Below are 24,531 nucleotides of genomic sequence, written 5' to 3'. Positions count from 1 at the left end.
GGTGATGCATTCCTCTATAGCAAACCACTGGCCGGCAGAGTGACAGTAGAGCAGAAACACCTCCAGGAACCTGAACACAAGGAAGACTCTGGTTTTACTTCCCCCAACCCGACCAAAAGGCTTTGTTGTGGATTTCCTTTGGGGTGTTAAAAGAGGATTTTCTCTCTACAACACTGCACGCCATCTGGGGTGACTTTACCTCGCAAGCATTTAGAACTGTGAAAAAGGAAGTAGGAAAAATGTATTTTAAAAAAACACAAACCACGTTTAGATAACGTCATGGCTGCACAAATGTCTTGTCCTCAATACAAACTTGTGTTCATAGGCAGTTTGCTAGCTGGCAGTTGGCTTTGCATGAAGATTGGAAACATTGGGAATCCGAGGACAACTGTAATGCAGAGGTGTGCTCAAGATGGGTGGAACAAAAACTTGTGTTGACGCATAAATCACCCGTTGGCCAGTCTACTATAAATAAATGAGCAAACCCCAAGCTGGCCGTGCCAAACCACAATGAGCGAAGCAACATTTGTGACTTGGCTGTGCACAACATCCGTAAACAGGATAAAAAAAAAAAAAACCAAATTGATTAAAGGCGGTTGTAAGATACGGGGGGATTTTATGGGTCTCAAGCGGCTGCTCACCTCGGTGAATACGGAATCGTCTTCGGCCTGATTTGATTGAAGGCAAACGTCAGCTTCTGAGCAGCTCGTTGCTGTTGTATTTCCTGGAGTGACGCAGAGGAACAGAAACCCGATTGTTTGACACACACCTTTTTACTTTTTTTTTACACTTCGGACCAGGTCTGTGAAGCCCAGGCCAACATGTGGGGGGTCTGTGCCTCCTACCCTGAGACAAAGGTGCAGCACAGTGTCCTCCTTGTAGATGCTCTGCCAGGTTTGGACCACCTCAGGAAGGAAGGATTTGACTATGTACAGATGTCCTGGTTTCAGGAGGTCGTACTCCGACCAAGTGCAGAGCACCTTGAGGGCCCGCCGGAGTCCTCCGCCCATCTCCTCCTTGCTGAGGAACTCTATTTTAGCACAGAGGCCCCGCTGGGCCCAGGAAGACATGCTGTTGTTGATGGTGTTTGGGGAGCTCTCCTCCAGGCGGTACACAGTCACCGGCTCCCCTGAGGAGACACAGAGCAGCAGGTGAGCAACGACCTCGGTTAAACTTTCCACGCGGACGATCGCTACGAGAACGCCTTTGGAACGTTTATATTCCCCTCTCAAACTTCTCCATTTCCCCCCTGACCGGTAAGAACACGTCGGCTGAGCACAGACGATGGCGAAAGCCTGCCGCACCGATGGCGCCATGAAGCTTCACACACACCCTGAAATATAATCACTGGTTTCATGTTTCTTGAATCTAATCTGCTGACCTCGGTCTCCGATCAAGAAACACACGCATCAGATGCTACAGCAAACAGACAGAAACCTTCGGTTCAGAACCGGTTTCTGGCGGCAATGTCAGCAAACATTTCTCTACTTAAATGTCCAGCACACAAATGGCCTAGAGGACGAGATTTTAAATATGCTGTAGCTCATCTACTTAATTACAAAACAGCTGTACAACTACTGTTGAATGAAGGTTTATATCTGCTAAACAAAACCCAAATACAACGCGCACACACACACACACACACACACACACACACACACAGACACAACTTTGGGCCCAACTGCGCAGCTGCAGGGCGGAGAGGGCGTACAAACTGCAGGAAACACTTCTCCCACCAAACTTCCTCCTTCTCCAACTGCCTGCGGTGTGTTCAGCTGATCCGAGCCGCCTGCGTGTGCAGACCGTGGCGCAGACTTACCTCTAGGGGGCACGGGGGTGAAGGGGATACTCTGCGACAGCCTCATCAAGTTGTTGCGCTCCACAGCTGTAGGAGGAAAAGTGTCAGTATAAAGCTACAGGAGGAGGAATCGGCACAGAGGAAGCTACTCTGTAGAATTAGTCCTGGTCTAGAGTAAATTAAAAAAAAAAAAAAAAAAAAAAACTACAATCATACATTTGGGAAATTAAAATAATTGATATTGTAGCATTCACACCTGAGTACTGGAAGCTTTCCATGGGCTTGAAAGGTGAGCCAATAGCTATGGAGAAAGACAAAACAACTGTTATACCAATGAAATGACAAAACAAAACAAGGGAAAAGACGCACCCCAACCAACTGCATCCGCCAGCAGATGGCCGTACAACTTCACAAACAAAGGAACGAGCTCCAGTTTTAGTTCCGGCATATGATTTCTTTTGCTGGGTAAGAAACTACATTAATAGTTGTAGCTAAACTTGTTTTAAACTTCTTGAATATGTCCTTTTAAATGATAAAAGACAAAAGTGGATCATAGTCATCACGTGGGAGAGGCAGAAACCAGCTAACGTTTGGCACTTTGACTATCAAAACAGTCAACGCTGAATCATCTCTTGATCAGCTAATCAATGAATGGACTAAAGGTTGCGGCTGCGGCTCACTCACAGTCCTTTCTGGCACTGATGTGGGGGTGTCGAGGCGTGTAGAGAGAAACTGCTGCTGTAGATACAGAGAGGAGAAACGCACGGTGAAGCACTCGTTCAGAAACATGAGGTATTGTACAGCAGAGTTTGCTCTCTTTGGGATTTTTCATAAACAATGCTTCCAATTAATTTAAATAAACAGTTTAAATATCGTTCCCACTACGCCGGATAATTCATTAAATTCTATCAACAATAAATCTCCTGATAATACGACAATGTCCTGTAAAATAACACATTCTCCTTACTGTTGCTAAATCCAGATTACAATCAAACCACATACTGTTCTCCAGTAAAACATTAAAACAAATGTATTGTACTTTTTCATGATGATGGATTTATGACTAACTCAAAGTGACATTTGACCTCCCGCTCCCGTGTAAATGCTGCTGGACCAGCTGATCCAGACAGAACGAGTCGGACCAAACTAAACAATGAAAAAAAAAAATGGAACAAGAGTGAAACTACACCTCTTACCAATGGGTGCATCTTCCCCTGGGGCTCGCCTGATCGAGTGGGGGAGAATACAGAAAGAGTGGTTAACGAGATTACATGACGGTCAGTAGTTCATGAATCTACGCAAGAGCTTGTGTAATGCGTTTCCATGCAGTGGTGTGAATTAGGCGGATATCAGAGGCCTGTTTGAGGGTTTAGACTTGGCTAGAAGTAGATCTAGATAAAAAGAGAGGAGGTCTACGAGTTCAGCTCGTGGAACAGTCAAAGGTAAAAAATACCTCTAATATTCCTCATCCTCGCGGTTATAGCAGTACATGTGTGTGCTTTTTTTTTGGGGGGGAGTTTTTTCTGTGCCGATTGTGGGTTTCGGGGCAGAGGATGTTGTATGTGTACAGACTGTAAAGCCCTCTGAGGCAAATTTGTAATTTGCGATTATGGGCTATACAAAATAAAATGAATTGAATTGAATTGAATGTGTGTGCGTGTTGTGTGTGTACATTGTATGGCTTTTAGGAGAACACTCACAGGCTGCTGGCTTGGGCTGATTTGACCTGAATTCTTTCCTGCTGGAGAAACGAGTCGTTTAACATTAATTAAAAAGGTGAAGTTTAAACTTCACAGGGATGTGTTGTTTTTAAGTACATAAATAGACATTTCCTACCAGTACTGCAGCCCGGGGGTCCTCGTGGACGAGGATGTCTTCAGCGGACACTCTGCTCTTGTCCTTCTTCTTTAGAGCTACAAATACACAATCAACAACTATAGCGACACTGAGAAATAAGCTCCACCAGATCGCTGGACTGTAGAAAATAATCGCGTATATATTCAAAATCGCATCCCTTAGATTTCCTTGATATAGTTTGTGTTATTTATGCGAGCTTACTGGAGTCAGGATGGAGAAAAGTTGGGTGTTTATCAAACTCTGTGAAGCCAGCGAAAGAGTTCACGGCTCTGATGTTACTTTGACCTTCGTCCTGAGCCTGTGGAGGGCATTCATACAGACAGAGAGATCAGGTAACTACATTAGAAACAAATTGGATTATATGATCTCTCCAGTCCATGCACCAAATAACCAGTCACACACCTGTAATCTGGTCTGTGGGACCGGGCTCGGCTGTCTGCTGGAGGTCTCTTTGGGTGTGGAGTGCTGGAGGTCCAAACTGTCTTTATGCCCTAAAGCCACAAAAATAAGGTCAGTTTAAATCCACCCGTTAGTCCAAAAACATTGTCAAATAAAATACTTTACACAGTTAATGTGTAAAGTTATTGTTTGGCTCATCACGTCAAGTATTTCAAAATAACTATTTGATAAAGGTTGGTTAACTACTCCCATTGTTAAATCCGAGTCAACCATTGTGCGGCATTCAGAACGAGGCAAACCAACAACAGTAACGTGGCGACATGATCCCAGTTCAAATATTTGATTCTTATGACAAACCCCCCCCTCACCTTCAAACATATCCTCAAATCATGGAGAGCTCTGAAAACCTCACGTGAAGACCTCAGAACCACCAAGGAAGAGAACGTAAACGAGACAAACAAAACGTCGATCCAGAGCAGAGAAAGGAGAAGAAACGCCACCACGTTAAAAGGTCAACCGGGGGTCCCGATCTGGAGACGGAAAGGCCCGAGCACCCGGCAGATACACCCCTCAACCTAAGCTCAGACTGAAAGGCAAACCTCTCGTTGTGTTCGGCCCGCTCGCCGCGTTCCTCCCATCAAGCGGGATTTCTGACCCGCTTAGATCGTCCCAGCGGGCCGCTGGTGGGGCAGCTGGTCCCGGCACGTTTCCTTCTCCCCCTTGCTTTCGTCCGCGGGACTTCCGGATCGCCGCGGGAGGGGAACACGCAGGCGGGCTGCCATTTGCGTGGGCGTGACCCGGGGGGGACGCCGCTTCGGGAGCCGGCGGCACCTCCGTGTCCGCGCTCTTCGAACGGCCCTCGTCGTCGCAGAACGCCTCGTTCACGTAACCCCTACCCGCCTCCCTCTCCCGCCCCCCGCCTCCCAACGGCTTTTTGATGTCAGGCTTCGCAGTGCAAGCAGGCAAGCAGGCAGGCGGAGCAGAAGTCTTAGACACAATGACCACAGTAGGATACACGCACACACAGCTCTCCACCTCCTCCGTGACCTCCTCATCAACAGCGGTTTCAACCTGGGCCTCGTACTTACCCACAAACGCCCCGAACTCGACGGCGGTGTTGTCGGGCTGGAGGGGCTGCTGGTAAAGCCTAGCTAGAGCGATTTCTGGGTGGCTGGAGCCACTGGCCTGGGAAGACGTGCTGCCGATGTGGAACTGAACCCCGGGGGAGGGCGCGTTGGGCAGGCTGGAGGGGGAGTCGAAAAGAGCCGGCTCCTGTGGACGGGTCGGCTTGCTCTGGCAGAGAGAGTGGCCTCGGAGACGCAGCTGCGGAGGGGTAGCGGGCACAGCACTTTGGACAAAGGCACTGGACGATGGGTTGAGGTTGGGGTCCAGCCCCAGTCCTGCTCCATGGATGGGCCCGACTCGCCGGCTACTTTCCGCCCCGCTCCCTACGCCAATCCCAAAGAGAGAATCCGCAATGTTGGCTGCTGCTTGGGGGAAAGAGGAGCTGAAGTACGCCGCCTTGCTGCGCTTCCCGATGACGGACGATTTGGAGTGGGGGCCGGTGTCCGGTGCCCCGGGGCCGATGCTGGGGACCAAGTTCTTAGAGAGGCTGAGCTCCCGCTTGATCTGATTGTGCACCTTGCTGGCCTCGGACGCCCTCTGAGCAGTGAGGGTCTTCAGGGTGTCCACAGTGAGTGCTGAGAGGTCCTGCAGGTGGCCAATCTGGGAATCCAGCGTGTGCAAAGAGCGTTTTATAAAGTTGACCTTGTTTCCGACCTCCCTCAGCTGCAAACACATGGTCTCAACCCTGGAGATGACAAACAGACTCAGTTACCGACAGCGCAGCTTGTGCATTCAATTAAATGTTCTCAAACTCTTTTTGTCGAGTCACTGACTTCCAATCATTTGAGGAAAATGTTTCATTTCATAACTACGGTATTTTCAGAAGGCTACAGGTACATTCATTTTATTGAGTTATTGACCTCTAGTAGCTCTGGAGAAGTTTGTTATGAACCGAGTCCCTGTTTAGTTTGTCTTAGACAGGAGTATTAGACCTTGAGGGCCGACATAAATCATGCATGTTGGTGAGCAACGCTGACTTTCAAACAAAGCTTTGGTTTATTTACAAGAACACTACACAGAGCCTTTAAGGAGGACAGAAACAGTCCCACCTTTCTGAGGTAAGACGTATGCGCTCGTCACTCCCAGAGTGAAACTGATCATCCTTTTCATGAAAGTACGTCTCCACACATTGCTCCTCAAAATCATGAAGCTTCTTTTGGTCTTCCTCAGTGAGAAACAGCTCTGAAGGAGAGAAAGCAGACATATAGTAATGTTGTTGGAGATTCAACCTAGTTAAGCAACAACGGTGGTGGTTTTGTTAACGATGCATTTCAATCCCAGTTGTTTGTATCTTGAAATAAAAAATAAATAATGGAAAGTTTTTAATAATCAATATTAAGGAGAAATGAAAAGGATAGTTGTGTGGTCGTACTTGGCCCGTAGGTATGCTCCTTCTTCCTCTTCCTACACGTACAGAAGAGGGAGTAGATATGGCAGAAGAGGATGAAGGGCGGTGGCAGGACAGGCTTCTCGTGGTAGGCCATAATAAAGTGGTAGCGTTGGTACTTCCACACCAGATTCGAAATGGACTTCACTTGCATATACACATTGCTGGCAAACAAAGCGTAAAGAAACTAAACTTTAGGTGATGATGAGGAGAATGCCAGCAATACATGAAGATCCAACTCAAAAGTAGTACACACGTCTTGTCTGGATTTAGAGGTGACATGTTTGTGCACTTACTTGAAGAAGGCGATGAGGAGGTTGACCATTAGTATATACTGTACAAAGAGGTAGACTGCTTGGAGGAAAGGAGTCAGCCACACTCCTGCCCTACACAGGGACTTCACTGTCTCTTCGGTGTTATTGGCACACACTGTGAAGAGGAGAAAATTGTTAGCACATGCAGACTCGCAAGTATGCACGCACATGCCAATCCCCCAAATATGCTATAGAGATCACCTGTCTATACAAGTCTGGCTTGTATAACCGATCTGTAACTTACTTTCCTGTGTGGTTTCAAATCAAACTACACCACGCAGTTCTCTGATCTTCAAAACGTAGTATGTTAACGGTATGTTAGCCGCAACCATGTAAATTCCAAAAAGGAGGCCACACACCTATGTTGGTTACCCTTCACTTCAACACTAACACTTTAAATACACTGCTTGCATTAGTTGTTTTTTTTAAATGTTTATTCAAACGTTGAGCACTTGTTTTTCAAAAAGAAATGTGTTCCTTTTCACTACAAAACTTTACAAGACACTTTGACTTTAATTTCCATCAGATTATTCAGCACTTCTAGGTCACAATAACAGTTGTGAACCATGTGATCAATTCTAAAAGCAGCGTGAAACCTCGGGATTCAACTAGTGTTTGGCGCACGGCCAAGGTGTTTTCTTCCCCTGGAGCGGCAAAGGCGCACGAGTCAAGTGAGGATTGTCTTGAGGGCAATATGCACTAATTTCCGCCACGAGGATCACTCAATCTTTGCCCGTGAGCAAGACCTTTTTAGCGGAGTCGAGGCGGTTGATGTCGGTGGAAGAAAAAGCCCTGCCCCTCCCTAAAGATGCCTGCGTCATGTTGTGGGAGGCGAAGAGTAGAGCAACGTGATCTCCAAAACCTGTTCGTAAAAATGTATACGAAAATCTTGAACATACAAATTCGTAACAATACACACGAACTGGCGGTGGTTAACCACGCCCCTTGAGTGAACAACATGGCGGACCATGTTGGATTCTTGAGTGAACGTCTCTCCGCCATGTTGGATTTTTTGAGGGGGTTAGGGTTAGTATTCTATTCTTACAAGTTAACATTGATTTCTCGTTAAAAATGCAATCATAAAACGTTTATTTTACATCGTTATACTTCACGAAGTGTGTTTACGGGGCGCAGGTCCCCATTCACTTTGAATAGGGTGACATCATCAGTTGCAGTCCGCATTTATTTAGTTTGTATCACTACGAATTTGTATCTTCAAGATTTTCGTATACATTTTTACGAACAGGTTTTGGAGATCAGGCTGGATTAGAGTGTCGTGGGGTTGATTTTTTTTTTTTTTTTAAGCGACAATCGGCCTTCATGCCGCGTTGAGAGGCTTTGAAATAAAACTGACCTTACCGGCGTAATCTCCCCAACCATCACCATCGTCCTTACCATCGATTTCATAGGCATACACTTCCCCGTACATCATCCAGTACGGCTGGAAGACCACATCTTTGGCCAGCGTCCAGCTGGGCTCTTCGTTTGGGTACAGAATGGCTTTCCTGGGTACGCCGTAGCTGAGCAGCACTATAGTCATAATGACTACAATATAGAACATGTTGGCTACCTGAAAGACGTCACACATACAAAATGAGACACAGGAATGATGGCATCAACACTACTAAAGACAATATTTGACTTACAAAGGACATCAAGAGTTATTTTATTGCGATGGGTCTACTTCGGGGATTCAATATCAGTGCTAATTTGTTGCTTTTAAAACCAGAAAATCTTAGTGTTTTATTTGGTTTAGAGTTGCCCGTTTCCTATCAATTAAACATTGTAGCTTCTGTGTCAAGCGACTTTTAAGCATCGGGGTTGAAATCCCCAGAGCAGACAGTGATGTTGAAGGGCTCTGACTACTCAACAGCTATGAAGGTGTGCATGAAGGAAACGTGACGGTGTTCCGATTAAATAAAGATTCACTTACAGCAGGAGTTTGATATTTTAGGAAAAACACCTTCACATCTCTGCAGAAAATATAAAGCTACAGCAAGCAGCTAAGACTAATGATGTGAATTAGCTGTCCAAAAGGTAAAAAACACACTCCGATTACTATTAGACTTCTAAGTTGATGGTTCAAAAAAAGTCAGTGTCCTACATGTATCTATCGTTTGTGTGTGAAACAACAGATAAAGAAAAACAGATGAGATTTGTTACTTCCTGCTGGTAAGCAGATTTAATAAGCTTTGGACGGACACTAGCCCCGTTTTCCTCCTGCTTCCCGTCTCTACACAAAACTAAGCCCATCATCTGATTTTTATAGCTTCAAATTTAGTGTAACAGCAAGAAAGCAGGTATAAAATATTGTCAAAAAACAAAATAAGACAATTTTTTTACATTCTAAAATATACATTTTATCCAGTATCTTCATCTCAAAGGTTATCTAAATACTTTGGGGGAAAACTACAACGTGGAGCACAACAGATGGATAAAATAATGTCAGGGCAGTAAAGGTCTGTTCTATAACCAATGGGGCTACGATACCTTATAAGTTGATTATTACTGCTGTTTAAATATGAATGTTTGAACCGATTAAAACATATTTAATATAGGCATCTTGTGAATTCACTAAAACATAGCAATCACTCGCACAATATGTTCATACTGCAGTATAACTACAAAATGAACTCTTTTATACCATTATGGCCCGATGTTCCATTCAATACCGATCACTATTGAAACATTATAACATACGTTCTTGCCACATGTCAAGTGTTCACAATATCGTGTAAAAAATTAAATATTATTGTCTCTTGGCTGCCTGCTTTTCGTTATCTAGCAGTGGAATCCCTCTCCCGAAAACTCACCATTTTAGCAATCATCATGACGTACGGTCCGGCTTGCTGGTTGACAGCCAGAATATCCAAGAGTCGCACGTACCAGAAGATGATATTGAGACAATACACAGTCCTCCCGGGTATGAAGGCTTCACCTCCGGCCAATCTCAAGCCAAAGCCAATGAAGAAGGTGAAAATGGCCAGAAAGTCAGAGACATTGAAATAGTCACTGAACCACACCTTCACCTTCTGGCTTATTTTGCCTGCTTCAGACATAAACATCTGGAAGGAAAAAGAAAATCAGAATCTTCACATGCCTTGATTTTTTAAAACATGATCTAGCCAAACAACGCATGCTGACATTTTTATCTTGCACATACCTCTCGAATTTTCTCAATAGCAGAGGTGAATATGTAGAGGATGACCACCCACTCTTGAGGAGAAGGCATTTGAGGCATTTTCACCAGGACCACATACGAGTAGAGCATCAAGAAGCCCAGGTAGAAGAGCTGACAATGAGAGACACACAACAAAAACATGAAATCCAATGCAGTAAAGACTGAATTCTTCCCAAGTTGGAAATGGACTCGTTATTATTTAACTTTTTAAAATCCTCATTAATGTGGTTACACTGTATACAAGAGGATGGACGCACATCGCTGGCCTGTGTTGATAAAGAGCCTCTAAATTCAGGAAGCTCCCGAGAGGGGCTTCCTCTCCGAGACGAGGTCATTTGAGGCCTCATCACGGCCCTCTGAGCCATTTTGACTGAGGCCTGTGAGCACAGCTGGCGGTTTGCTGAGTTAAAAAAAAAATCACAGTTACAAACATTCTGCTCTCAGACGGGGCGGGGGTTTGTATTAGAAATGGAGGCATTTCTACTGATTTAAATGCTGTAATTTTGGGCATTTTTGTCATGATACCAAATAAAGCCACTAGAAGTAGTTGGACCTCCCCTAATTAAAACCCCTGTTGACATAAAATGCTATTTACACTCACAAGTGAGGTGACAGCTTTGAACTAAATAAATCTGAACAGAACAGTTGACGTTTGTAGAAACTGTTTCAAGCCATACGATGGTAAATTCATTCCCCTCTAAAGTTTGACCTGCGCGCTTGAACAACTATGCTGCAGACTGTGGGAAAGTTTGTCCATGCAGCCGGGTAAAGTTGCACATGCGTGCGTGCGTGCGTGCGTGCGTGCGTGCGTACACACACACACACACACACACACACACACACACACACACACACACACACACACACACACACACACACACACACACACACACACACACACACACACACACACACACACACACACACACACACACACACACACACACACACACACACTTTCTTGGCACAACTTGAATTACCAAAAAAAACATTGCTGAACCTTGACATGCGAGGTGTGAACTGCTGGAAAATCTGCCATTAACACTCCGATCTGGTCGGTGAGCTATTGTTGCGTGCCGCATCGATGTGTTGAAAGGGGAATAGAAGCAGGTACAGCAGATGTAGATAAGCTTGGGCACAGGCTATATTACGTAGGATAACAGTTTCAGTGATGTTATCAGCACCGCTCGGTCTTGAACAGCCTGAAAAAACGACCTTGTTCCTGGAAATAAAACCCTCAATGACATCTCCCTCCTGAGAACCGGCCTCAGGCTTGTAAATAAACATAAGAACTGGCGAGAAAAAAAAACAAAAGCGCAATAAACCTCTGCAGGGGTCTTATTGCTCGGCAGTGGCAAGAGCGCATTGAAAAAACTGCATTTACAAAGCTAAAGCTTTCACCGCTGCCACTGCCACCGCTGACTCGACAAGTCTGTGAGCCATAAATTAAATGAAAATGTGTGCCATCGATCGCAGATTCATCCTCACTCCACTACCAGTAGGAGTGCTGGCACACGGTGATGGAAATGGTTCCTCTGTCGCCTCACAGTTGTGAATATTTTCAATAAGGTTTCATAGAGCGCAAACAAAGTAGGGGCCTTCACCGCATTGAAAAAAAATTGGAATTAAAAAAAAAAAGGGGGGGGAAGGGTGTTTTAGCTTGCCAGAATGTCACATTGCTGTGGCACTCTGGGAAAGAGATTAGCGGACTGCTGAGGAAGTACTTGGCCTCACTACTTGTATGCTGTGGATTGTGAACCGTATAACCGCGTTCCCTTAGGGTTGGGATGTGGGAACATCCGTCTGCTCGTTCGATGCTAAAGTACATGGCGTAAGAGAGCTTTGTATCCATTCTTAGTGTCCCGCCACTTTGTGTGTGGGCGGATGAGACCAGGAGACTTTGTCCCCTTCTCCTATCTGTGATGTTCGTGGACGGACCATCGATCACAGCTGGAGGCTTTGCGTCAGACCATAAACATTCTTGTAGATTCACAACATAACCAGTCAACAAATCTTTAACAACCCCTTTTAAACTGTTCCAGACGCTAAGAAACAGGATGGCAATGAAGTCCCTCGTGGCTCATTTATGTTTGCAATTCCATCACATCTCAACCATGAAGATCAGGCAGGTTATCTCGTTTTCAAAGCGAAAACAATCGGTTAAGCGACTGCTCCCGGGTAGCAACATCCTCTTACCCAGAGCCCCTACATTCCTCAACAGCCATGAGGAGGTTGACTGGGTGGATGTGTAAATATGCATGTGTGTTTGTGTTATTCTACATACCGTGTTAGACCAGAACTTTACAATGGGAGCGTGGTAGAAGGCATATATTTTCCTGGTTAGCGGCAGCTTTCTGGAGCGAAATTGGGTCTCTATTTCACTCTTTGCCTCCACATTGTCGTGGGATCTGGCCTCCTTGAACACATCCTGCAGGGAGGTTGAAAAAAAAGCCCAAGTTAGACAACAGCAGGCCACAATTTGGAGAGAAAGAACGAAAGCAAATGAATGACAGAGTAAAAATAATCAGCAATCTTATTTTGCGAATATCCGTCTTGCTTCTCTTGTTATTACACAACAGGACCCGTTCACGGCTCACTGACCCTTTAACACCACCTAAGCCATGGACTACTTTTAATGTTTAAGACTGCTTTGACGCTTGGGAGAAACAGTATTTCCAAAGGGAAAAAAAAATGCTTAATGAGGGACAGTGCAAAGCGAACCATTTGGATTTCTTCAGTCATGTTCTGGAAGTTGTTTTCGCTGTCCTCCATGGTCATCTGGTGGTCGTCCTGGCTCTGAGGGATGTGAGCCATCTCGGCTTTGGATTTGTACTCCAACAGGAGTATGGCAGGAGGGACCAAGATACTGAGAATCACCTGGAGACAAATACACACTAATGTGGGTGGATGCGTCTATATTTGTCATCAAGGTCCTTTGAATTACACACACACACACACACACACACACACACACACACACACACACACACACACACACACACACACACACACACACACACACACACACACACACACACACACACACACACACACACCAACAAATCCTAAGTGTTTGATTTGCCAAGTTCACATATAGTATCACACACGCTAAGCTCTGCTGTCTCCACACTGAGGCAAAGACTTAAACAAAGAAACGCCAGCATGAGCTATCAAAATCAGTTTTTTTAGGGAACAAACTTCTTCCAGTAATTGCATGAATGTGTGTTACCTCACATATCCGGAAGCGCTAGCATGTGTTCCTCTGCGAGGAACAAGTTGAAATAGCGTTTACATTTTTTCCCTTTTCCTCACAAAATAACATGGTGGAACTTTAACACCTCAACAAAAAGTAGTTGAAACTCGGGATTAGATTTGAAAGCAGACCCAGGAACACTGCATCCGTTAACAAAACTTTACAACTGTATCATGGTTTAATATTTGTGTTAAGCTCCAGATAGAAGATAATTCACAATGCCACACACACACACACACAGACACACACACATACGATACCAAAAATAAAAATCCAAATGGAACATGAACCTTGTACCAGGAGTTCTTGCGCATGTTCAGCCGTCCCATCCACATGTCTGACAGCAGGAACTGGGTGCAGGTGTGAGCCACAAAGGGCCGCAGGTGGGACGAGACAGCCAACTTCAAACAGGTGGAGTTGCTCCAGTTTTTCAGCTCGTAGGTGAGCAGTTTCATGGCCATGGTCTCATCCTGCCTGAACGACTCCTCCAGCAGGTCCACTGCCAGCGTCCCGAACTCACTGAAATACGTCGGTAGTTTGTTCAGTTTACTTGCGCCTTTTACGAACAAGCGTGAGCGCTTTATAGCTACCTGACGTGAATCAAAGCCACAGAGGAACTTACTTGGAGTACTCCTTGAGCTCCTCCGAGGTGTCGTCCACCACGTCGCTCTTCTTGGCCTCGTAGCCCATGGAACGGCAAAGCTTACAGGCCACCAGAGCCTTGGCCATGTTCTCCTCGCCGTGCTGCCAGAAGAAGAGGGACATTTTCTGCCTCTTCATCAGCACGGCCCACACCAGCAGCTCATTGAACGGGTAGGGAAACCGCCGCGTCTCTGGGTCGTCTATGTCCACAATCTCTTCTTTGCTTCTCTTTTTGTTCTGCTCGATGGAGGATTCGAGCTGGGAGGAGGAGAGGGAAGCGGCGGTGAGCGGAGTAGAGGGAGACGGATGTAACCTTTTCCCCATTGAACTGAGATGCAGATCTTTATCACTAGACATTTTCCTTATCAGGGACGTGGGATGCTGCTGTCTGAAGGGAAGCCCCGTTCCTTTTATTGAAATATTTACCTTAGGTTTGTATGGCTGAGCAGTTTTGATGAAGTGGTTGTGCCTCGTCTTCTCCTTTTTGTCAGCCTGCATGCTAAAAGACTCGTGACTTTTCCTCAAATGAGAACCAGGACCCATGGTGTGGCGCCCAGACTGCTGTGTAGAGCACAAAACACATTTCCAGATCAATTGATTTTACTCTGCCGGCTTCCGCAATAGTCCAGTGGTCACTAATAGGCGGACAGGATCCCGGAGCCCAATATGATGTGTCTGACATGTTATGAGAGAAATAGATAGCAAATAAGTGGTTTAACAACTACAGATGAAGACACTGCACACACATTTATATTATTTAGCTATTTTTGGTGACATCACTTCATACTTGAATAAACTAAACATACTTGACTAAATAAAAAAATATTTTTTTCTCAAATGAATTACTTCATTTTAAGATAATTAAAAAAAACAAAAAACATTCCGTTGCATATTGTTATTTTATATCTAGTCCTTATTTTGATTGAAATGAGAAACTATCATGTTTCTACAATTATTTATTTGTAATTCTTTCAGTTCAATTTTAAAACTGACAATATTGTTACGATATTATTTGTTTGAACTTCCTTTATTTTAACAACTTCATATTATAAGAACTGTTATTACTGTTCATAGTTCTTTCTTTTTACTACATGCACACGACATGCCAGGTTTTTACTGCAGTGCATTTTCCCCCACTGAATAAAGTTAAAACACAGACAATAGTTTCAAATAACCATAAAAAGAAAGTTTGGACGTTGATAAAAGACACTTGAGGAGTTGCTAAGGTGAAAACTCACCCGATTGTTGCCATGGAGATTGTTGTAAATGATTCGAAAGCGTTTCCTGGTGTAGTTGCACCTGTAAGTCCCGCCCATCAGGTACTCAATTACCAGGCCCACATCAATCAAAGTGATCTTGTAGTTTGGATGCAGATGACTCTGCAAGAAGGCACATTGGTGGCGAATGAACGGACTCTGGTTCAACATTAATGGAGGGAAAATAACCATACAAACCGTACCTGTTTAACATCTCTGACCAGGTGGAGGAGGGTCGGGTTGTTGGGATGTTGTTTCTGAAAGTTGATGTTATAAAAACGTTGAGGTATGTATGTTTAGCACATGTGTCTGTTGCTCAGCCGATGGTATGCGCTTCACAGTGTTACCGTGTTGTAGAGCTCTTCTAACCGACTGATGGTCAGGAACCGATGCATGCTGACGCCGTTTTCTATCAGCAACTTGACAAAATCCACCCTGTCCATCACAAGTGCATCCAGCATTGCTTGCTCCAGGGAGCTCACCTACGAACACACACACACACACACACACACACAAAGATGGATGTGTTGCTATGAACCATAGCAAATGATTGTTTATAGAACAAACACAGTGAGGGGAAGAGACCACAAATATGTCCATTACAAAAAAAACACAACATAATTGAATATCATCTATCCTCTCATTCACGCAAAAGCCAGGATTCCCTCTAAGTTTCAAAATAAACATGAGCACTGAGGGCAGCTTATGAAGACATTTGTAATAGGGTTCACGTTACAGTCAAGACATGCAGCTCATGGCGGCGTGCCCGAGTCCAGTCCCCCGGCTCCTCCGACTGCACATTGAGCTGAGCGGAGGTTCTGGGGGTCGTTTTCAGCGAGTCCAGCGATTTGGAGCTGAAGCTGAGCTAAATAAACATCCATGAACAAAAACATACACACACACACACAGAAAAATAAGCACGCATACGTACCAGGAGCTGCTGTCCATACACAAACACGTGATTCTTGGCGATGTCCACCCGGTCCCAGGCCAGAGTCAGGACCAGCTGATCGAAGGCTGATGCGTTTGTGCCTAAAAGTTCACAGGTAGAGCCGAGTGTAAACAACACATACACAGAAAAGAATTCCCAGGAGGGAATAGCCTAAATAATTGTGTATTTCATGTTAGCCAGCTAGCAGGATTATAGGGGGTTAGTAGCCAGGGCAGTAATACAGTCAATTACACACTAATACAGCAATGCAGCAGATTAGAGTACAAAGTAAATCCTAGTTCAGTCTACGGCTCAATTCCACACTAATCTGCTTTATTGTCCTCTAGGAACCATCCGAATCAAATCATCATAATCGCTGTACACAGAACTCTGTGGCTGTCAAAAATGAAACCGATAGAGCCGGATTTTGATTGGACTAAAATTACAAGAGTAAACATCAGAAAACCCGAGCTCTCAGGTAGTCTGTCGGCTTAAAAAATGTGTTCAGTTTACAACGGCAGCGACAGCATTTCCCACGACCGCTTCAATCTTTCCATTTAATATCCAGCCTGGTAAATGAAAGTGTTCACAATTGGAGAGAAAGATATCAAAAGGATGCAGGCCTGCAAGCTTTTTTACCCCAGAGTCCTTTTGAGGATGAGTTACTGTTTCACCATGAAGGCTGGGCCTTCAGGAGACAAATATTTGCCTGAGAGGGAATTCTCCGTCAGCCGGTTTGTCAGAACCGGTTTGAGCAGACTATCCATCAGCTGCTGTCACTCACAACGCCTTTGTAAGCTTGAATTACAAGAATCCCTGCACCGCCTACATTCAGTACAAAACACCTTTATTTACTTCCACGAATACTTCATGTTCTTCAGCAGCTAGCAAGACATTTTAGGAACGTGGTGGTTCTTCTTTTAATTCCTAGAAAATAAAAGAAGGTACAGCTCCCAGTCTCCAGCATGATGACAAAAGGCGAATATACAACTGTTCCTCTTTGTCTAAAAGAGCAGAGAAGAGGAATTTGACTGTGTGGAATAAGGAGGCCCTGTGAATGTGAGCAACATGATCTCAGGAACACAAAGAGAAGGGCACACAGGGGGGAACGCTCTTCTCAAAGCATATCTTTTTCAGAATGAAAACATTACCAAGTTTTGAAATGTGTATCTCCCAATGCCAACAACCTCTGCATACGAATAGACTGAGTCAACTTCATGCGGTTAAGAGAAACGTCCCGTACTCACCTTGGAGCAAAGCCCTGAGAATGGCTACGTCAATGTCCTGGTGCTCGTCGGAGCTGATGTGATACACAGTGATCTGTTTTCCAAGAAACAAGATAGCACTTATCGACATGTTCCCACAGGCAAAGATCCAGATGTTTCTGATAGATCACTTTTTGAAAACCAACAGATGTTTATTTGGCAGTGCTTCAGTCTGTTTTTCTTGCTGCTCCAAACGGTAGTCAATAAAAAAAAAAATGTAAATGATAAGAAGTGTGTGAATGTACCAATTCTTTGCTTTTCATGCACTCCATCAGAGTCTGAAAGAGGTGGATGGCATCACTCTGGCTGAAGTTGAAGGTTTTCTTAATGGTTGCAATGATGTCAGTCTCCACTCCAACGGGGAGACTACTGTGGAAGAATTACGGCACAACATGGTTACGGCCACACGGCTTAAACCCACGCGGCTTTAAGCCACTTAAAAACACAGGTTTGATTCCACCACGAAGTACTCGATTCTCTTGGAAACACTTTACGAGAATGTTTTCATCCAGATTCAATGAAGAGTAATAGACTGGACCTCTGTCTGTGTGTGTGTGTGTGTGTGTGTATATATATATATATATATATATCCGCCCATTAGCAGAATACTTTAACTGCATTCGGTCTTAAGTTCAACTATTTTCAACTCTCTTATACACAGACCGGGTCCCTCGGTTGTTTTGGGATAGAAATGGATGAGAGCTTCCAACGAAGCTGCCAACAAGAGGAATGGCAAAAAAACAGCCTCTCCACTGCAAAACACTTGCTGAAAATGACCAATGTTTACTTTCTGGGTAACTCCTAAATGAATTACCAATCAATGGTACCGTTTCTCTATTCATTCCAATTCAATGTATTTTGTATAGCCCAAAATCACAAATTTCCTCAAATTCCTTTCCTTTCAATAATATGACAATTTATATATATTTTTTTTACTAAAACCAATTTTTGCATAGATTTAGCACGCCAAGCACAGCTTCCCCCGCCCATCCCTTTTCAGTGTGCGTGTTTGTGTGCATCTTACCCTCCCTCCTCGGTCTGTTTGTGGACGTAGGCCAAAATGTCAGCAGCACGGCCGGTCCCCTCACACACCACCACTGGGACAGGAGGGCTCTCCTGAAGGTAGTCCCGAACGGTCAGGATCACATTGGGACCCCCCTCGAAGATCAGGGCGACAACGGGGACACCCTGACCGATTCCTGCAAGAAGGAGGATGGAGAACGAGCTTTACATTTCGGTCCATACTTTCAGCTGCAGTTTTAGTCCTCCATTACAGCTCCACCCAAGTGACCGTTTATGAGGGGTCTAGATAATAGTCAGCTCACTTTTATCATCTATTTTCCACCAGGCGAAGTCAGAAAGACTTCTGAAAGATTACACCTCGGCGTTTTGATCCATCAGAAGAGTTACTGACCCATGTTACAAGCTATGCAACTTAATTTGTTTTCTTTTGACCTACGACCTGTGATTCGTGACTTTCAGAAATGTTAGGATGTTTTGAGACTTCACCGCCTAACACCAAACCACAGTGTTATTCCCAGTATACACCACATACATCTGCATTTATAGTATTTTGTAAAGCACATATAACTGCTAATGAATAATATCAGGCCGGGGCAACAGTTAACTTTGCACATTAAGAAAGGCAGCTAATATATTGTTAATAACACCAAAATGATGCCGGTCTTTCGACCAATCCTAATTTATCCAGTGACACTCGTACGGGGCGGAGTTTGGGGATTAGGGGACGTTCTGTGGAAGATTAAACTTCAAAAAGGTTAATGCAAAGTTAAAGTGGTGCCCTGAAAGCTGGGAAACTGAAGATCAAGTGTTACATTTATGGGAGAATAATTATCTTAGGATGGAGGAAATAGTTGAATTTGCCTGTGGATCATTAATTGACTGTAATTAATAATTAATTGACCTCGCCTGCTGGCAATGATGCATGTGAAAATTAAACAAATTACAGCAGTTATGTCAGTTTGTGGGAGGCACCTCTGAGCATAAGGGGCATTTTCCTCATTAGCAAGTAATGGAGAAAGTATAACGCAGAATTTAAGTTCTGGCAAACCTTTTAAATGACACAGTGTGGAGCCGCTTTGTGTTGCACAACTTCAAAGAACATAAAACAAAAAGGATAATAAAAAGAAAATCCCCGGGGACGAAAATAAACTCATGTTGGCAAATGGGTTTTTTTTTTTTTATAAGCTATTCTTGGGCTCTTCTTCTGAGATATTCCAGTGACAGTTTTTCTAGATCCAAAGTGATCCCCAACGGTCTCCTGTTGTATTGACGTTACACTCTTGCTTACGTGCGTGTATTCTTTGGAGGTTGATGTGCTTCTCCAGGTCCCGCCGCAGCTGGACCTCAGCACCGTACTTGCCCACCGTCCCGTCATCCACCAGGAGGAAATGCGAATGCAGATTGTTGAGAACGTTTAGTTTGCTCAGGGGGTTCAGCAGCGTCTGATACGGAGCGATAATCTGCAGTGGGGAGAATGCAGTTCAAGGGGAGTGGACAGGAGAGTTTAGAAAGAGAATAATAATTGAAAGAATTGTTTTGTTTTTAATAGAACAATCCAAACCATGAGAAAACCTGTGCTCTCTTGATAAGACCAGTTTAAATAGATTATTATTAATACGTTTCTTAGGACTAAGATAATAATTGAGGAGATTGAAAGGAGATGTTGTTTCTTACGTCTCTGCCAATGAGATCGTTCCGGTTTTCAATGACTCCCCAGGGTGCGATCCCGATAGTGCAAATTTTCTTTGACGATCTTGAACAGTGTTCTTTCAGAGCGTCTCCGACATGCTTTGCCACACCTTTTAGAATGATACAATAAACAATTTCATACCAGTCAACTTCGCATTAAGAAATATATTGGGTTCAAGTCTACGAGCAGTAAGATTCTGTCAAGTTTCCATCAAGTAAAAGTGTGCTAGGTGATGTGGATTCCATTAGCCGTGCATGCAAGTCCAAAGCAGGTACATTAGTCCCATTGGGTTGTTTGTGAACCACAGCCCTCGGCTAATGGATCTCATGGATTCAGCAGTAATTTGTGATCCAGGAGACCATGCTGCCAGAGGCATTAAGAGTAATCACTGGTCTGGGTAATTGACCCTGTGAGTAACGATTTAAACACTATGATCAGACCACAGCATCTTAACGCCGAGCTGTGGCTGCAGACACACCTCGGCCACGACAGAGAGCTAAATGACACGCTTAGAGCCCGGTATTACAATGTCTGCTACATCAGCGCATCACCCTCCGATGTTGGGGAGTGTGTGCAGGTTGGAGTACAATACAAGTGTGTTTGCGAGCGTTCCTTTTAGTTTGGTTTGAGTGAGCGGGGGCGGAAAGTAAGAGTCAATAAGCTGTTATGCCCAGTTTTTATTAGGCACTTTAACATTGAGTGGATTCTTTTTCACTTGATCCAAGCGCTTATTCCTTCATCCAGTTTCAGTCAGGCCTAAAACAGTCCCTCTCTGAATACAAACCTGTGTTGACCCCTCCGGTGAGGATCCAGGCTCCGGTGGTGACCGCGGCTTTGATGAGACCTTTGCCCACCACCTGCTTGAGGCGCGGGTGAAGCTCGAAGTTCTGAACTCCGCCGTGGACAGAGATGAGGATCTTTGGAAGCTCCATATGCCACTCCTTCAGCATCAGCCGCAGGATGCTCTCCGGCCGGGAGTCGTGGGACAAACGCACATACTGCCCACAGACGGGAGGAAAGCATGTTCACACAAACACACAACGCAGAGACGTTTGGTTGAAAAATGACTAACGCGAGTGCGTCAGCGCAGCACGTTGATGATTATCAAGGTGATATACGTAAAGCCATAGTACCACACAAGGTAAAATGTTTGGGAATAGTGTTCACAATAACACAATACAGAGTGTACTTTATAACCACTTCAGGAATTTTTCACGGCCAGCGTGCCCTCCAAATTGTTTTGGGGAATTTGCCATCCTACCTTGGCTCTGTACGAGTGAGACCCTCCCTGGAAATTAATGACGCCATAAGCGTCACTGGGGCTGGCCTCTGTGTGTTGTTCCACCGACCACTCCTCCAGCTCGGGCATGGACAGGTTGGAGTTGTCCCCCGACGTCACGTCCGAGTACTTTGTGGCCAAGCTGGCTGTGAAGCCGACATGCTGCCGCACCAGACGTCCACAGCAGCATCTTCAAAAAGAGGAACACGTGTCGTTTTTTATTGATATAATAATAATAATACACTCATTCATCTTAGCTGCAATGTTGCAGACTCAAAATGTTGCAGGTGAAGCGCCATGTTAAAAGGTAGCACATTGAGTTTTGCTTAATTTATGACTTTAAAAAAAAAAAATCACTAAAGAAATCAATATTGAAAAGCAGGAAAATAACATGAATGGAACATTTTCAAAAATGAGCTTTCAAACGATACTTTAGCAACAAGTCAAGACCATTTTACAAGATTCCCACATCTGATACAAAATGCTGGAATTTTTTCACTGGGTTGAGATGGGAAGCCCGTTTTTGTCTGAAATATAGGACGATTTAAAAAGGCCCTCTCTCACCGAGCTAAAAACCTTTAGCTGAATCAATTTGAATTTAGACATTAGTTTTGTGCTTTTCTGACATGAACTGTCATCATTTTCGTTTCCTCACCTACTTTAATTACCTGAAGGGATAAGCATTCTAAAATAAAGCCAGAATGTCAATTGTTTGCATGGAATCGCATAGTAAAAGAATTTGCCTGCAGGGCCTTTTCGGTTTGAAGTAACTGGTTTGCCTCTATTCTCTGAGGCTAATCCTGCCAGGTAACAAAGAAAGAAGGGAACAAAGACCAAACACATTCTTACCGGACCAGCTGTTGGCAAATCTGGCATCCTGGAAGGCATCTGTAAAAATAATTCACAGCATTTAAAAACATACAAACCACCAAAATGTGGAGTACAAAGACCGTTATAATGGTCTGATTTTCTTAGTGAGAAGAAAACTGAGTAGCGAGTTTGAGGGACAGTGTGTGAGGTCAGATCAGTCAGCTGGGTAGGCAGCTCAGTAGGATTGGCCTTTAACCGAGAGAAGGTTGTGAAACCTCCTGTCGCACTTTCATCACAGTCCCACGTGGGCCTTTGTCCCAATGTCAAATGTGACTTTGTTCACCAATGCCATTGAATCATCTTCGAGCAGCAGCACGTATTGTAGTTAGCAAAGAAAAACCGGGGGCAAATAATTGATGTAAAAGAAAACAAGGGAGTAACTGAGAATTACTGCGAGCTTACAAAAAGAATGTTTGGAAACAGAAATGGTTTACACACAAAAGAGGTGGTTAAATAAACAGGCCTGCCGGAAACTCCTCAATATGAAAAAGTTAGGATTTAAAAACTGAATGTACATTTTGACTTTTGGTGCTCGTGTGTGCTACTCATGAACACGTGCTACATTGTGCACGTATGACTGGCCTACATGAGAAGTCAATAAGAAGCCTTCTCCAGTTTAACACAGAATTGCAAGATTCCAGAAAGTCTGTGGGCAAGTCCTGCTTCACACGATTACACACACACATTATTATTATGAAACGTAAACATGAACAAATAGCTGAAGGAGAAATAGAAAAATAATTCCACGACTAAGACTATATGACACACGGGTTCATTACTGTCCTTCCCCGCAGTCAACGCTGTAATTACAGCGACAGACAATTTTCATCTAAATCATGTGGAAAACAGACTTCTTTTGAGAGCAGTGGTTAGGGTTTGGGCCTACTTTAACACACACACACACACACACACACACACACACACACACACACACACACACACACACACACACACACACACACACACACACACACACACACACACACACACACACACACACACACACACACACACACACACACACACACAATTAGATCGTTTCTATGGTTACACACGGCACACTGCAGCACCTCTAAGCACATACCTGTGGGGGTCCTTTGACACTGGAAGTATGTACACGCATTCCCGCTTGGTGAAGGTGCTTTCTATCCAGGGTTTCTGGGACTGCGAACAAAAAGAAACAGTTCCATAGTGTGAGTGGTCTTCACGGCTTTATTATGTTTTGCATTTAAAGAATTGACTCCGCTTTGAAAACCGCCTCATGGGGAAGTTAAAAACATTGCTCATCTGTGTGGCTACCGAGTGCTCAGACGAAGCGTGCAGACGTTACGTCCATTGTAGTTTCACAAAAACAAGGAAGTGAAAAAACAAAAAAAACATGGGGTTAAATCTAAAGTGATAAACTGTCTGTCTGGTCTGAAAATAATGGAACATCCTCCTAAAAGGCAGCTTGTTACCCCTTGATCCAGGATTTAGTCTATAAAAATCAAAAGGGATTAGAAGTTTTAACAAATTAAAACAATTAAATATATCAAGTTAGGACGAGCAATACAGGGCCTGTCAATTTTATAAACCATTGAATTACACCATTCTGCACCAGTATTCCTTTAAAACAAGGATTTATGTCCAAGGAATTTCAATTAAATGCCTCCCTCCTTATTGTTCCTAGCAGTACGGCTCAGAGCGATTAGCACCATTAATCCCTCCGAGCACAAAAGGGGGAAACCTGCAAACAGTCACCTGCTTCCCACCAAAGCGGTCCAACTATTCAAATAACTCAAACAACAGTATTAAAACAACCAGGGATGGAAAAATTGTGAGCCGGCGAGCACCTTTCTGCTTCGGATCCTCACCATGCAACATTTCCATGCAGTTGAAAATGTCTACGTTTCAAATCATTTCAGCTCTGCCGCAGAGTCTCTAATTTCTGTGGTGTAGAGATTGCCGGGCCACAACACAAAGGCGGTTTGACAGGAACCGCGTTTAACCAACAGGTCGACCGGTGTCGCCGAGCCAGTGAGCCTGTACCTGGAAGTACTCCTCCTCATCTCTGTGTTTAAGGGCTTTGTAAAGAAACATGCCAAGGCTCCTTTGTGCATCTCCTGGACAAAACCGCAGTCGCCACAGCTTCCCCCCCTGAGAACCGGATCATCGGCGACAAATCGCTGCACTCCTCTCGGCCTCCGTCGCTCAAAGGAACATTTCCGTACGAGTCTCAAAGTCTGCAGCAGTTGCCGTCACCACACAGGTCGACCCGAGGT

The 24,531-nt window shown here is 44.4% G+C and overlaps 1 protein-coding gene across 1 annotated transcript in view; it reads right to left on the bottom strand.

The window, feature by feature from the left end:
* The window catches only part of trpm7 (transient receptor potential cation channel, subfamily M, member 7), a gene marked incomplete in the record, with an annotated part of 25,552 nt that extends 1,021 nt beyond the window's left edge, over positions 1-24,531 (bottom strand). Inside the window, 37 exon segments of the mRNA XM_078085520.1 lie at positions 1-70; positions 642-724; positions 846-1,129; positions 1,820-1,885; positions 2,055-2,099; positions 2,483-2,536; positions 2,995-3,023; positions 3,499-3,536; positions 3,635-3,711; positions 3,857-3,953; positions 4,058-4,146; positions 4,654-5,864; positions 6,229-6,361; positions 6,552-6,730; positions 6,863-6,995; positions 8,276-8,450; positions 9,694-9,945; positions 10,044-10,172; positions 12,346-12,489; positions 12,783-12,938; positions 13,605-13,833; positions 13,937-14,214; positions 14,383-14,517; positions 15,195-15,335; positions 15,416-15,469; positions 15,560-15,694; positions 16,144-16,244; positions 17,391-17,463; positions 17,654-17,777; positions 18,433-18,607; positions 19,720-19,891; positions 20,106-20,230; positions 20,906-21,119; positions 21,383-21,590; positions 22,250-22,288; positions 23,355-23,434; positions 24,299-24,531. Coding sequence (XP_077941646.1) covers positions 1-70; positions 642-724; positions 846-1,129; positions 1,820-1,885; positions 2,055-2,099; positions 2,483-2,536; positions 2,995-3,023; positions 3,499-3,536; positions 3,635-3,711; positions 3,857-3,953; positions 4,058-4,146; positions 4,654-5,864; positions 6,229-6,361; positions 6,552-6,730; positions 6,863-6,995; positions 8,276-8,450; positions 9,694-9,945; positions 10,044-10,172; positions 12,346-12,489; positions 12,783-12,938; positions 13,605-13,833; positions 13,937-14,214; positions 14,383-14,517; positions 15,195-15,335; positions 15,416-15,469; positions 15,560-15,694; positions 16,144-16,244; positions 17,391-17,463; positions 17,654-17,777; positions 18,433-18,607; positions 19,720-19,891; positions 20,106-20,230; positions 20,906-21,119; positions 21,383-21,590; positions 22,250-22,288; positions 23,355-23,434; positions 24,299-24,349 — 5,778 coding nt within the window.

The sequence above is a fragment of the Gasterosteus aculeatus genome, chromosome 12, assembly GCF_964276395.1.
Source record: "Gasterosteus aculeatus chromosome 12, fGasAcu3.hap1.1, whole genome shotgun sequence".
NCBI classification, from domain to species: domain Eukaryota; kingdom Metazoa; phylum Chordata; class Actinopteri; order Perciformes; family Gasterosteidae; genus Gasterosteus; species Gasterosteus aculeatus.
This window is presented reverse-complemented; position numbering and strand designations above follow the sequence as displayed.